The sequence below is a fragment of the Coregonus clupeaformis genome, chromosome 27, assembly GCF_020615455.1.
Source record: "Coregonus clupeaformis isolate EN_2021a chromosome 27, ASM2061545v1, whole genome shotgun sequence".
Taxonomy (NCBI): Eukaryota; Metazoa; Chordata; class Actinopteri; order Salmoniformes; family Salmonidae; genus Coregonus; species Coregonus clupeaformis.
The window spans coordinates 8742303-8757961 of NC_059218.1; the positions used below are offsets into that span (position 1 = coordinate 8742303).

The 15659-nt window shown below is 45.2% G+C and overlaps 1 protein-coding gene across 2 annotated transcripts in view; it reads right to left on the minus strand.

Annotated features, from left to right (window-relative positions):
- LOC121541498 (fibrinogen C domain-containing protein 1-like) overlaps positions 1 to 15659 on the minus strand; it is a 218481-nt gene that overhangs the window by 139351 nt on the left and 63471 nt on the right. For both annotated transcript variants that reach the window (XM_041850556.2, XM_041850555.2), the window contains one exon: positions 7756 to 8235. In XM_041850556.2, coding sequence (XP_041706490.1) covers positions 7756 to 8235 — 480 coding nt within the window. The remainder of the gene's footprint in view (positions 1 to 7755; positions 8236 to 15659) is intronic.

Below are 15659 nucleotides of genomic sequence, written 5' to 3' on the forward strand. Positions count from 1 at the left end.
GCCCACCTGTGGCCAAGTCAATTGTTTGGGCATGATTTAGAAAGAAACACACCTGTCTATATAATGTCCCACAGTTGACAGTGCATGTCAGTGCAGAAACTATACCATGTGATGAGGCATATACAGTGGGGAAAAAAAGTATTTAGTCAGCCACCAATTGTGCAAGTTCTCCCACTTAAAAAGATGAGAGAGGCCTGTAATTTTCATCATAGGTACACGTCAACTATGACAGACAAAATTAGAATTTTTTTTCCAGAAAATCCACATTGAAGGTTTTTTATGAATTTATTGGCATATGATGGTGGAAAATAAGTATTTGGTCAATAACAAAAGTTTCTCAATACTTTGTTATATACCCTTTGTTGGCAATGACACAGGTCAAACGTTTTCTGTAAGTCTTCACAAGGTTTTCACACACTGTTGCTGGTATTTTGGCCCATTCCTCCATGCAGATCTCCTCTAGAGCAGTGATGTTTTGGGGCTGTCGCTGGGCAACACAGACTTTCAACTCCCTCCAAAGATTTTCTATGGGGTTGAGATCTGGAGACTGGCTAGGCCACTCCAGGACCTTGAAATGCTTCTTACGAAGCCACTCCTTCGTTGCCCGGGCGGTGTGTTTGGGATCATTGTCATGCTGAAAGACCCAGCCACGTTTCATCTTCAATGCCCTTGCTGATGGAAGGAGGGTTTCACTCAAAATCTCACGATACATGGCCCCATTCATTCTTTCCTTTACACGGATCAGTCGTCCTGGTCCCTTTGCAGAAAAAAACAGCCCCCAAAGCATGATGTTTCCAACCCCATGCTTCACAGTAGGTATGGTGTTATTTGGATGCAACTCAGCATTCTTTGTCCTCCAAACATGACAGAGTTGAGTTTTTACCAAAAAGTAATATTTTGGTTTCATCTGACCATATGACATTCTCCCAATCCTCTTCTGGATCATCCAAATGCACTTCAGACGGGCCTGGACATGTACTGGCTTAAGCAGGGGGACACGTCTCGCACTGCAGGATTTGAGTCCCTGGCGGCGTAGTGTGTTACTGATGGTTGGCTTTGTTACTTTGGTCCCAGCTCTCAGCAGGTCATTCACTAGGTCCCCCCGTGTGGTTCTGGGATTTTTGCTCACCGTTCTTGTGATCATTTTTGACCCCACGGGGGTGAGATCTTGCATGGAGCCCCAGATCGAGGGAGATTATCAGTGGTCTTGTATGTCTTCCATTTCCTAATAATTGCTCCCACAGTTGATTTCTTCAAACCAAGCTGCTTACCTGTTGCAGATTCAGTCTTCCCAGCCTGGTGCAGGTCTACAATTTTGTTTTTGGTGTCCTTTGACAGCTCTTTGGTCTTGGCCATTGTGAAGTTTGGAGTGTGACTGTTTGAGGTTGTGGACAGGTGTCTTTTATACTGATAACAAGTTTAAACAGGTGCCATTAATACAGGTAACGAGTGGAGGACAGAGGAGCCTCTTAAAGAAGAAGTTACAGGTCTGTGAGAGCCAGAAATCTTGCTTGTTTGTAGGTGACCAAATACTTATTTTCCACCATAATTTGCAAATAAATTCATTAAAAATCCTACAATGGGATTTTCTGGATTTTTTTTTCTCAATTTGTCTGTCATAGTTGACGTGTACCTATGATGAAAATTACAGGCCTCTCTCATCTTTTTAAGTGGGAGAACTTGCACAATTGGTGGCTGACTAAATACTTTTTTGCCCCACTGTATCTGGGGAAGGGTATAAAACAATTTCTAGAGTGTTGAAAGTTTCCAAGAGCACACTGGTCTCCATCATTGGGACATTTTAAAAATATGGAACTACCCAGACTCTGCCTAGATCTTGCTGTCCGACCAAACTGAACAACCGGGCAAGAAGGACCTTGGTCAGGGAGGTGACCAACAACCCAATGACCACACTGACAGAACTACATTGTTCCTTGGCTGAGATGGGAGAACCTGCCAGAAGGGCAACAGTCTCTACAGCAACTCAGCAATCTGGGCTTTATGGGAGACTGGCCAGACGGAAGCACATGACAGCATGCCTGGAGTTTTGCAAAAAGGTACGTGAAAGACTCTGAGATCATAAGGCAAAAGATTATGTGGTCTGATGAGACACAAAATGAACTATTTTGCCTTAATGCAAAGCGCTATATCTGGAGAAAACCAGGCACAGCTCATCACCAACCGTAAACCATGGTGATGGCAGCATCATGCTATGGGGATGCTTTTCAGCGGCAGGGACTGGGAGATGGATAAGGATAGAGGAAACAATGAATGGAGCCAAATACAGGAAAATCCTTGATGAGAACCTGCTTCAGTGCAAACGACCTTAGACTGGACAATGACCCTAAACATACAGCCAAAGCAATGCTGTAATGTCTTCAGAACAAGAATGTGAAAGTCCTTGAGTGGCCCAGCCAAAGCCCCGACTTTAATCCCATTGAAAATCTGTGGAAAGACTTGAAGATTGCTGTTCACCGCCACTCCCCATCTACCATAACAGAGCTTGAGGAAATCTGCCAGGAAGAATGGGCGAAAATCCCCAAATCCAGATGTGCAAAGCTGATACAGACATACCCAAGACAACTCAAAGCAGTAATCACCGCCAAAGGTGATTCTACAAAGTATTGACTCAGTGTGTGAATACTTATGTAAATAAGATATTTCTGTATTTCATTTTCAATAAATGTGGTAAAATTTCTAAAAAACATGTATACACATTACGGTGTATTGTGTGTAGATGGGTGCGAAGAAAATATACATTTAATCAATTTTGAATTCAGGCTGTAACACAACAAAATGTGAAATAAGTCAAGGCAGGGTTTCCGAAACTCGGTCCTCAGGACCCCAAGGGGTGCACGCTTTGGTTTTTGCCTTAGAACTACACAGCTGATTCAAATGATCAATTAATCAGCTGTGTAGTGTTAGGGCAAAAGCCAAAATGTGCATCCCTTGGGGTCCCGGGGACCGAGTTTGGGAAACGCTGAGTAAAGGGGTATGAATGCTTTCTGAAGGTACTGTAAATAGGGGACTTTAATAGAAACATATTGTCTTGCAGTACTGGAAGAATCTGCATTTCCCTTCCTGTAGATCTTTTTCCCTTCCTCGGTTAGCTAGTATAAATGAGAAGATGGCCCTGAGACTCCCAGCTCTGCTACCTTACAGATACAATACGCTCACATTTTATTTTAATAGACACTCTTATTCAGAGCAACTTACAGGCACAATTAGGGTTAAGTAACTTGCTCAAAGTCACATAGACAGATTTTTCACCTAGTCGGCTTGGAGATTCACACCAGCAACCTTTCGGTTATTTTCCCAATGTTCTTAACTGCTAAGCTACCTCCCCTCACAGCCCCTCTTCCTCCTAAAATAAAAGGGCTTGCTGGGAGCGATACTTTCACAACGCAAAGCCCTCTCCTGTTTGTATTTTTTTAACCATGGCTTTGATCATCCCCCCCTCCCCACCAACTCCTGCCCCTTCTTCATCCACTGCCTGTGTTCAGTGTTCCTGGTCTGGTTTGAACGTGGGCTTTGATAAAATGAAGGCCTTTCCAGCTCTGTTTGAACAGCCAGAGGAACAGAACACCAAAAGTTTTGGGAAGCTTCCCACTATTCCATGTCTTGGTTTTACTTCCTAAATAGCACAGTATACCGGCTCCTGCAGCGGCTGCTCAAGGATGAGTCCTCTCTGTTTCCCCTCTCTTCCTCACTATCTTTTTCATTCTCTCTTGTTTTCTTGGTGTGAGTTAATGAGAGAATGAGCAGAAAAGGGGTAGCGAACAGAGGGAAAGAGAGAGGTACTGGGGAATCATTTGCCTGGCTACCCAAACTCCTTGCTCTGGAGGTAAAGCAGCGTTTTGAAAATTTGAGTCATCAGGCATGGGAATCATGGCTTTGTGAGAGAATAAGATGGAGATGGGAAAAGCGAGAGAACGAGAGAAGTACAGGAGGGAAAGCTTTGGGAAAACATGTAGATTCTGTGTGTAGTTTCATGAAGGCTCAGTTGAACAAATGTATGTGTTTATTAGGAAAATATGGAACATTTGTCAGTTATTTTTTCACAGTGCTGGGTAATAGGTGTCTTAAGCTAGACAAGAACACATTATCTCACACTCTCAGGTTGCATCCCAAACCAGAGCCCTATGTGTGTTAGGTAGACGGGAGAGACTGTCAGTCAACACTTACTCTGTCTAACCCACTTCCTGAGCCCTGTCATACAGCCTGTCAGTCAAGCCTCAGACAGAGTCAAACATTAACTACTGTAAACCCTGTCTGAACTGTATTGTGTAGTATCTTACCTGTATGAGTCTGCCCTGCTGTGTTCAGGAACTGCCCCAGAGTAGTGTTAGGTATGTCAGGGTGTGCGTAAGTGTGTGTCAAGTCAAGTGTGTCACAGAGTGTGTATCGGGCTGTTTATTAGTGTCTGTTGACTACAGTATTTCACCTATATAAGCAACCCCTGCTCTGTCTATAATGTGTTCAGGTCCTAGTCTAGACTGGTGCTCGGAGGGTGTCAATGTTGTCATGACTCTCCCTGGGTGAGGATCAAAGGCCTCACATCAGCTTGGCAAATGGCCGACAACAACCAGACACTCTTACCCACGGGGGGGCTGTGCCGATCTTGACACCTTAATACTGCCATAAATTAGAGAGATAGGAGAATCTATCTCTGGCATCCTAGTATGGTGAAAGGAATGCCTTTGTTTCAGAGGCTTTTTGCGGTCCAAAAACTTCAACATCCAACAATGAACATTGGGACACTATATTTCAACATCCAAACATTGGGAATGATGAGAAATGGAATATGGAAAATTTATGTGTATGTTGTGATGCCATTCAAAATTGTATAAAGGCGTTATAATGTAAACATTGTGACTTGAAGAGCTTTTACACTGTGGATATCAGGCTTACATCCTTTACCTTGGGTAGAAAATATCAAGGAGGAAGACAATGTTTTCCTACAAAATCATAGTGATGATAATACTATTGCCTCGTATCTAGCCACGCACGAGGGAGCTCAGAGAGCGTGTCAGTATGACGGAAATGCCCCTCTTTACCAGAATGCATAAAAGATTGAGATTATCAGATCAGACTAGATGGACCTCAAGCTGCAGCTTTTGTCCATTTTGGTCCCGACCCTGATAATCAACACGGGGTGAAGACGACAAAGTTGCCTCCACTAACAAGCAATGCTACGGCTGAGTAGCTGTTCTAAGTACTGTATCTAAGAAGGTGAATTTAAGTGGGACCATCCTGTTACTCTCTTCAAACCATCGTCTACTACACTGCTCTCATTACCCCACAGGGGATCATCGACACGGCTGATTAGCCGTCCTCAGAAGACCACTTCCAGAACGAGTGAAAGTAAACAGACAACTAAGAAGAAGGACATTGTGACCTCTTGTGGACAATCAGAGCCTTACATCTAAAAGGCCATCCGAAAGAGAAAGACCAATCGACCCCTTCCCACGAAGGCCTGGGTCCAACAGAGATATGCGATGAAGACCTCCAACTCGTAAATACATGCATTACTTCTTACCAAACGGGCAGCAGTTCTGGGCAAAGTATTAGGATTACTATGAGCGTAGGTCCATGTGTATCCAAGTGTTTTCTTTCTCTCTCTCTCTCTCTTTAACTCGCCATCTTTTGTAACAAGTGTCATATTGTGTTAGTCCGCTAGGGACCCGTTTTCATTGAATTCAGTTTCTAATCCCTATCTATACCGTGTACGTGTTTGTATCTTGTGTTATAATTTTTAATTAGTTAGTAAATAAATAAGAGATATCTAGATATCTTTAGAGTTAATTCGGGAAACGGTAACTCATTAAACAACTTTTCCCGTGGTGTCCCAAATTCCTAATGAGTTAATTGTTACATGATTCATTTAATCTAGCTACATTTGCACACACTGTATATATATTTTCTGTAGTATTTTTGACTTTATGTTTTGTTTACCCCATATGTAACTCTGTGTTGTTGTTTTTATCTCACTGCTTTGCTTTATCTTGGCCGGGTCGCAGTTGTAAATGAGAACTTGTTCTCAACTGGCTTACCTGGTTAAATAAAGGTTAAATAAATAAAATTAAAAATTATTCGATAAATAATAGTCATCACAATAATGAAAGTCACGTCACGACAATGTGTATCAGTGTGTCCACCAATATTTTCAGTATCTCACCTGTATGAGGTGTCCCTCAATGTAAAACAAATCTAGTTGATTCAATTATACTGAACAAAAATCTAAACGCAACATGTCAAGTGTTGGTCACATATTTCATGAGTTAAAATAATGGATCCCAGAAAATGTCCATACCCACAAAAAGCTTATTTCTCTCAAATTATGTGTACAAATTTGTTTACATCACTGTTAGTGAGCGTTTCTCCTTTGCCAAGATAATCCATCCACCTGACAGGTGTGTCATATCAATAAGCTAATTAAACAGAATGATCATTACACAGGTGCACCTTGTGCTGTCAAACAACACAATGCCACAGATGTCTTAAGTTTTGAGGAAGTATGCAATTGGCATGCTGACTGCAGGAATGTCCACCAGAGCTGTTGCCAGATAATTGAATGTTCATTTCTCTACAGTAAGCTGCCTCCAACATCGTTTTAGAGAATTTGGCAGTACGTCCAACCGGCCTCACAACCACAGACTACGTGTAACCACGCCAGCCCAGGACCTCCACATCTGGCTTCTTCACCTGAGACCAGCCACCCGGACAGCTGATGAAACTGAGGAGTATTTATGTCTGTAATAAAGGCATTTTGTGGGGAAAAACTCATTCTGATTGGCTGGGCTTGGCTCACCAGTGGGTGGGCCTGGCTCCCAAGTGGGTAGACTTATGCCCTCCCAGGCCCACCCATGGCTGCGCCCCTGCCCAGTCATGTGAAATCCATAGATTAGGGTCTAATGAATTTATTTATATTGACTGATTTCCTTATATGAACTGTAATTCAGTAAAATCGTTGAAATTGTTGCATGTTGCGTTTATATTCTAGTTCAGTGTAATAATTATTTTGTAACTGGTTCCACAGTCTTTTATAGTTTACCTGAACTTATTTTTGTTAGGCCCAAACTTAGCTCCAAGTTCAGAAAACTTTGGTTAGGGACACCCACCATGCTTTTAAAATTATATGTTTCGAACGTACATATTTGACACACATTAACATTGTGCGTGTTCATTTATACAGTAATTATGATGTAACACGTCCTTACCTGTGAATTACGAGGTTATAAGTTCAAATCTCAGGAAGGGACATGTTGAATAATAATTACTGTATAAATGAACATACACAACATGTCCCCTGTAGCTCAGTTGGTAGAGCATGGCGCTTGCAACGCCAGGATTGTGTGTTCGTTTCCCACGGGGGGCCAGTATGAAAACATGTATGCACTCACTAACTGTAAGTCACTCTGGATAAGAGTGTCTGCTAAATGACTAAAATGTAAATATGTAATTTGAAAACATTGTATGTTAAAAGCACTAATTGAACATTTTCTCAAGTTTGGGCCAAACAGTTTTTTTAGTTCAGGTAACACTTTGACCGAAAAGTTTAGTAAACTAAAAAAGGCTGTGACTAAATGATAATTATTTGAATCAACTAGATTTATTTTACAGTGTTGCTCTGTCTGCAGTGTTCAGGTCCTGACCCAAAATCCCCTGTCCTCATCTCTGAGACTCTTGTCCCAGACTAGTGTTGAGTGTGTCTCAGTACGTTGGGCAACATGTCTGTAGTGTGTAGTATCTCACCTGTATGAGGCGTCCCTGCTCTGTCTGCAGTGTGTTCAGGTCCTGTCCTAGACTCCCCTGGCCTCGTCTCAGAGACTCGTAGTCCATCTTCAGCTGACCAGCGTGGGCCGACAGTTTGGCCACCTCTTCAGCTAGGTTGACTAGCAGCGCCCGGTCCTGACCTTTGACGGACTTCAGGTCGGTGTCGTGGTCGGTCAGCGAGTGGAGCAGCGACGTCTGCACCCCCTCCAGGCGCAGGAAGTTCCCATTGTAGTCGGGACAGTTGGGGTCAATAAAGATGTTGATGCGTGAGCCGTCGCCCCTCTCCACAGTGACCAGGGCGTTGGCCTCGTCCTGATTGGTGGAGATGTGGGGAGGGCCGTCGGACATGGGTGGGGCCTGGTTGTGGTTCATGAAGAGGATGGTGCCGGTTACCGTGACAGCGAGTAGGACGGCTACGAAGAGGAGGATGGTGCACAGAAGGTAGCTGCAGCTCATCCTCTATGGAAGGCAGGGACAAAAGAAAAGTGGAATGTTAGAGCAAAAAAAATGCGGATTCTTTCTGGATATGTCTGTAGCTTTGTCATTCGGTAACCTCTAATTGAAGATTAGCAGTGTTTACAGGATTTTTATATTTTAAAGGCGTCACATTTCACAACTCATGCGCAATTTCTCTCTCCTATATCTCATTAACCACCATTCACTACTACTGCATCAAAACCCAACCCGCAACAAAATGCACACATCAAAAGTATGAAAGTTGGAAGAAGCCCGATATAAGACATGTTTTCTGGAACATGTAGTTTTTGAAGAGAAGAAAAGAGATATGTAGCTTATTGAAGAGAATATTGAAAAGAGTCCCAGTTTAAAACACCTCTGGGGGAAAAACACAGCAGGGAACCAGGTTCAATTCTCACTCCCACTTCAGAGAGAAAGAACGGGAGAGAGGAGAGAGAAGGGGAGAGAGAGCACGGGAGACAGAGACAGAGAAAGTGTGAGCGAGAAAGTGAGACACAAAGACATAGAAATAAGTGAGTAAGAGATACATATGAAGAGAGAGAGATGAAGTGTGTGAGAAGAGAGAGAAAGAGAGAACATTTTGACACTGCTATGGTGTCATTAACCAGAAACAAAAAAAAGCTTTTACAATCGGGAGCCATCTTGTCGCTCAGGGATACATTGCCATTACCATCTGTGTATAGAGTAGATAGAGGAGAGAGCAGTTTGTCCTACTCTACCATTACACAATTAACTACCCATATCCACCTTCACATTAAACACACTTAATTACACTTATTTCCCAGCTAACAATTCTGGAGAGAGAGAGAGAACGTTTTTGTAATGTTACCCGTAATGTTCCCTGAATATTTGAGTGTCCAGTTTTCATTTAGTTAGGGGAACATTCAATCTATAATAGCAAAAACCTTCTGAGAACCTTTTAAGCATGTTTTGGTTTTAGAGTTAGGAGAACATTCCCTTAACCCATTCACGTCCTTGTAATATATTTAGTACACTATCAAAATGTACCACTGAACAAATTCTGTTTGGTGAAAATGCCATGGCTGTGCCCCTGCCCATTCATGTGAAATCCATAGACTAGGGCCTAATGAATTTATTTCAATTGACTGATTTCCTGATATGAACTGTAACTCAGTAAAATCCTTGAAATTGTTGCATGTTGCGTTTATATTTTTGCTCAGTATAGTTGGTACAAGTGTCTACAAAGGCCACGTTGACATTTTAAGATTGTCATTATTTATCATCCCGGAAATTGGTCTTCTCACGAAAATGGTTTGGCCTACAAATTATTATTATTATTATTATTATTATTATTATTATTATTATTATTATTATTATTATTATTATTATTATTATTATTATTATTATATGACCACTCTGGAATGGGGAGACTCTTGCGAACATGATGGTGTTGTCTGTTTTGCTCTACATCCCCCACAAGTGTCACAGGACTTGTCTGAATGTAATCCACACAAACGAATGGAAGTACGGAGGTAGTTTTGTGCCCCAATTAACAAGGGGTTAAATATGTGTAAAAAATAACAAAAACATTTCCTGAGCTTTCTTATATCTCCTATATGGACAGACACTTCAAAATCATATACATTATGTTTTTTTCAAATATGCCAAATATATGATTGAAATTATTGACGTTTGTGAACTACAACCGTATCTGTATCATACTATATTTAGTCTTGGACACATGGGGTTACTGTTTTGTTTACACATTTAAAGTCATGAATCAAGTCATGTGAATGAATACATGTTAAACTGTCCATATATATATATATATATATTGTGATGTCACGAGAGGCTGTGTCCTGGAGGGACGTTACATCCCCCTGAGGTGGCTGCAAACCCAGACAGCTATGGCTCCATCTGCTGGTATGGTCGGGAACTCCACCCCTCTATGGCCAATCTTCCCACGCAGCTGAAACAAATGAGGAGCTGATGAGCTGAAGGTTTGGGAAGGGAAGAGACACAGTCTCCAACCTGGGCTCTCTGGAGGACAAGAGTGCTGCACGTCCACTTCCATGAGGAATATAAGGATTTGGAGATACTTACCTTTGGGAAATACTCACCTTTGGATATATGCACCTGTGGAAATACGTGAGAGACATTTGGAAGGACTTTTTGCTGGGTTGGCCACTAGCTGCAACGTGGACTACAGTAAGGCTGGGGAAAAGTTATCTGAGCGAGTGAGAATTATGATGTTGGATGTGGAAGAGACATCCCTGAACTGTTAACCCTTAAAGAGCCACAAGAGAACAGACTTTTGTTATATTTTCGTTAATTTCCCAAGACCTATAATAAAATCCTTGTTTTGTTTGAACCTTGTCTCCTTGCACTACTTGAGCAACCCCGCTGAAAGCTGTGTAGCCTCTCGTGACGTCACAGATGGTGGAGAATACGGGCACGCTCAAGCGTTAATAGTGCATGTCAGAGGAGGATACCGAAGGTTTGATCACCCAGTTTTCCAAGTTGGCCGTAGGCTCCCCGCCGACTGAAATGGAGGACATATTGAAAGCCCTTGTTGCTGGCCAGCAAGCCCAGATGCAAGCAAACGTGGCTCTCTTGGAGGAGCAAAAGAAAGCCAACCTTCTGAAGGCAGAGGAATTGCAGTTGCAGAGACAGAGGGTGGTCCAAAATACCCGCCCAATAAAGGCAAGTGACTTTATATCTAAGATGGGAGCTACCGATGACATTGAGGCATACCTGCATGCATTTGAGGCCACGGCCACTAGGGAAGCCTGGCCCAAGCAACAGTGGGTTGGTCTGTTAGCCCCCTTTCTAACCGGGGAATCGCTGAATGCTGTCCGGGACCTGGGCCCTGACCAGGTTACTGACTATGATGCCCTGAAGTCTGAGATCCTCAGCAGATATGGACTCACAAAGTTTGGTATGGCCCAGCGCTTTCACAGCTGGACCTTCCAACCAGACCAACCTCCTCGGGCGCAGATGCATGAACTTGTCCGAATCGCAAGGAAATGGCTGGATCCGCAGAGGAATACAGCAGCGGCGGTGGTGGAGGCCGTTGTGGTGGATCGTTACCTACGCGCCCCTGCCTTATGAGGCAAAACGGTTCATCAGTCAACAGGCCTTGACCACGGCTGATCTGACCGTGGAAGCTGTGGAAAAGTACCAGGCCACAGCGGAGATGCTGAATGCTTCCGAAAAGACCCCAGGAGTGCGGCCCCACCACAAATGGGAAGAACCCGTCCAAAGGACCCCAAGGTCTCGAACCCAGCCACGTCAGGACTTATCCCGGCTCCAGGGGGAGCCAGAAACCAGGCGGGTCCAAGAAGAGTACACCAGGAGGGGGAAACTCGACAGTGTTACCGGTGTGGGGAGATGGGACATATCTCCTGGCAGTGTGGGAAACCAGCCGATGAACCTATGCCCACTGCGGAGTCCTCCAGCTCAGCACCCACACACCGTTTTGCCTCGCTCTTGGGAGTCGTAGATGGCGGCCCAGATCGACCCCCACCTGCCCGGTAACTGTGAATCACCATGATGTGGAGGCCTTACTGGATTCTGCAGTAGCCGGGCCACCCTGGTGCGTAAGGATTTGGTGGGCCCAACGTGTCTGACCCCGGGGAAAGTCCTCCCAGTTTCCTGTGTCCATGGGGACACCAGAGAATACCCCCATTACTGAACTTACAATGACCAGCACACGGGGAACCATACACACGACGGCGGGGGTGGTTGATTCCCTCCCCGTCCCTGTCCTAATTGGACGAGACTGCCCAGCCTTTTACCCACTCTGGAGAGAGTCTCAGGAGAGGATAACCCGAGTACCTCGGAAACGGAGAGGCAAGACTCATCCTGGGAAGGCTCCGGTGCAATCCTCCGAGTTACTCACTCCCGCCCGGGCTCTGATAGGGATGGCAGGTGCCCAGACCGACACAGAGACGGAGCTACAGAATCTGGACAAAGAACTGTCTGGTCTGGAAGGGGACCGCTGAGAGGTATCGTTTGTTAAAGCAACAGTTAGACATGAAGACAGAAGAGTTAGATATCCTCCAGGCTAAACTCCAACAGAGCTCCTTCCTAAGCAACAGGAGGAGCTGGAGAGGCTGCGCAGGACCATCGAGGAGTGTGAGGAGACCCTGCGCAGTAGTAAGGAGGTCCAGAAGAAGGCAGAGGAGAAGTACAAGGTGTTGGAGAACAAGATGAAGAATGCGGAGGCAGAGAGAGAGAAGGAACTGAAAGCTGCTCAACAGAAGCTAAACTCTGCTAAAACCAAGGCTGATGCGTTCAGTAAGAAACTCAAGGAGAGACAACAGGAGGCTGAGTCCCTGGTCCTAGAGTTGGAGGAGTTGAAGAGAGAGCAGTCTGGCAAGCACCACGGCAATGCGGACGCCCTCTCCCGGCGTGATGCCTTCTTCGCTGCCTTTACCCGACGAGGACGTCGGTCCCGAGGAGGGGGATGTGTGATGTCACGAGAGGCTGTGTCCTGGAGGGACATTACATCCCCCTGAGGTGGCTGCAAACCCAGACAGCTATGGCTCCATCTGCTGGTATGGTCGGGAACTCCACCCCTCTATGGCCAATCTTCCCACGCAGCTGAAACAAATGAGGAGCTGATGAGCTGAAGGTTTGGGAAGGGAAGAGACACAGTCTCCAACCTGGGCTCTCTGGAGGACAAGAGTGCTGCACGTCCACTTCCATGAGGAATATAAGGATTTGGAGATACTTACCTTTGGGAAATACTCACCTTTGGATATATGCACCTGTGGAAATACGTGAGAGACATTTGGAAGGACTTTTTGCTGGGTTGGCCACTAGCTGCAACGTGGACTACAGTAAGGCTGGGGAAAAGTTATCTGAGCGAGTGAGAATTATGATGTTGGATGTGGAAGAGACATCCCTGAACTGTTAACCCTTAAAGAGCCACAAGAGAACAGACTTTTGTTATATTTTCGTTAATTTCCCAAGACCTATAATAAAATCCTTGTTTTGTTTGAACCTTGTCTCCTTGCACTACTTGAGCAACCCCGCTGAAAGCTGTGTAGCCTCTCGTGACGTCACAATATATATATATATATATATATATATATATATATATATATATATATATATAGAGAGAGAGAGAGAGAGAGAGAGAGAGAGAGAGAATTCTGAAAGTATTCAGACTCCTTGACTTTTTTCACATTTTGTTACATTACAGCCTTTATTCTAAAATTGATGAAATTACACATAATACCCCATAAAAATTAAAATAAAGACCTATTTACATAAGTATTCAGACCCTTTGCTTTGGGCAGGTTTCGGCGTTCGTCATCACCGGCCTTCTAGCCACTGCTGCTCCTCATCTCATCATTCCCATTTGTCTTGTCTTGTTTATTACACACACCTGGTTCATGTCCCTGGTTCACAAAGTGCTGGGCCGACTGTTGGAGAATGACCTATATGGCAAGGCAGAAAAGTGTCTGTTCTTCCATCAGTCCGTCTCCTTCCTCGGATACCACATCACCACCTCAGGTGTGGAGATGGAGGGAGACTGCATTTCCGCCGTGTCGGAATTGGCCGACCCCAACCACGGTGAAGGAGGTGCAGCGCTTCATTGGCTTTGCCAATTACTATCGGAGGTTTATCCGGGGCTTTGGCAAGGTCGCAGCTCCCATCACCTCTCTGTTGAAGGGTGGGCCGTCCCGGCTCCGCTGATCTGCTGAGGCTGACAGGGCTTTCAGTAACCTGAAGATTCTGTTCACCTCAGCCCCGGTACTGGCCCATCCCGATTCATCATTGCCGTTTGTAGTGGAGGTGGATGTGTCCGAGGTAGGGGTAGGCGCTGTACTATCCCAACGCTCGGGCATGCCACCCAAGCTCCGCCCCTGTGCCTTCTTCTCGAAGAAGCTCAGCCCAGCGGAGCAGAAAAATGACGTTGGTGATCGGGAGCTGTTGGCTGTGGTCAGAGCCCTGACCGCGTGGAGGCACTGGCTCGAGGGGGCTAAACACCCTTTCCTCGTCTGGGCTGACCACCGTAACCTGGAGTACATCCGGGCAGCGAGGAGGCTGAACCCAGGTGGGCCTTGTTCTTCACCCAGTTTGATTTCACATTGTCATACATACGAGGTACTAAGAACGTGAAGGCAGATGCGCTGTCACGGCTGTACGACACAGAGAAGAGGCCCATAGACAACACCCCCATACTCCCGGCCTCCCGCATTGTGGCGTCGGTAGTGTGGGCAGTGGACGCGGACATAGAGCGGGAGTTACGCACAGAGCCATCTCCAACTCAGTGCCCAGGTGGTCTGCGGTACGTGCCGTCTCTTGTCCGTGACCGTCTTATCTATTGGGCACACACGTCTCCCTCCTCTGGTCATCCAGGTATCGGTCGTACAGCATGCTGTCTGACCGGGAAGTACTGGTGGCTACCTTGGCTAAGGACGTGAGGTGTATGTCTCCTCCTGCTCGGTGTGCGCCCAGAGTAAGGCACCTAGGCACCTCCCAGCGGGTAAGTTACATCGCTTACCAGTTCCACAACGGCCATGGTCCCACTTGTCTATTGACTTCCTAACCAATCTTACCCTCTCTCAGGGTAACACCACCATGGCCGTCCCCGAGGCCGGTGTCGGCGCGCTGCTGGAGCTGCGCGTCAAGGGGGTACTGTCACGACTTCCTCTGAAGCTGCCTCCCCTCCTTGTTCGGGCAGGCTTCGGCGATTGTCACCGTCCTTCTAGCCACTGCCGCTCCTCATCTCATCATTCCATTTGTTTTGTCTTGTTTATTACACACACCTGGTTCATATCCCCTCATCAGTACCTGTATAAGTGTTCCCTCTGGCCCCCTGTCTTTGTGTGTGATTGTTTATTGTGGAGGTGACTCTAGTTCGGTGGAGCTACTTTGTATTTTGTATCACCGGGATATTAACCCGTGTGCCTTGTTTTTCTCCAGTGCGCCGTATTTACCGCACTGGAGTGTCTTACGCATTGCTGCGTACCGCTGAATAAACCATACATACTGTGATTTACCCTCCTGCGCCTGACTCCGTCCAAAATCACCCACTACAATCTAAATAAATGTACACGCTCTCTCTCACACACACACCTAGAGTATATGCAGTATAGGCAAATTATTTGGAGTCATTTTATCAGTTATTTTCTCTTTCTCAAATCTTAAACATGTTACAATCTTAATAATTGTCTGTACCAATATAAATAAAAACAATATCAAAGGAAATCCACACGTACACTCACACACACTCCTAGCATAGATTATACAGATTATACACGTGGGTGTGCATTGATGTCTGTGGTATGTGTGTACACACGTGTGCTTGTGAGAGAGGGAGTTAAAGGGAGAATGCTGTAGCAGGCCTCACTCGCCATTGACTTACAGTGGATTTTCTTATGCTGTATAATAGTCTAGGAGTGTGTGTGAGTGTGTGTGAATTTCTTTAG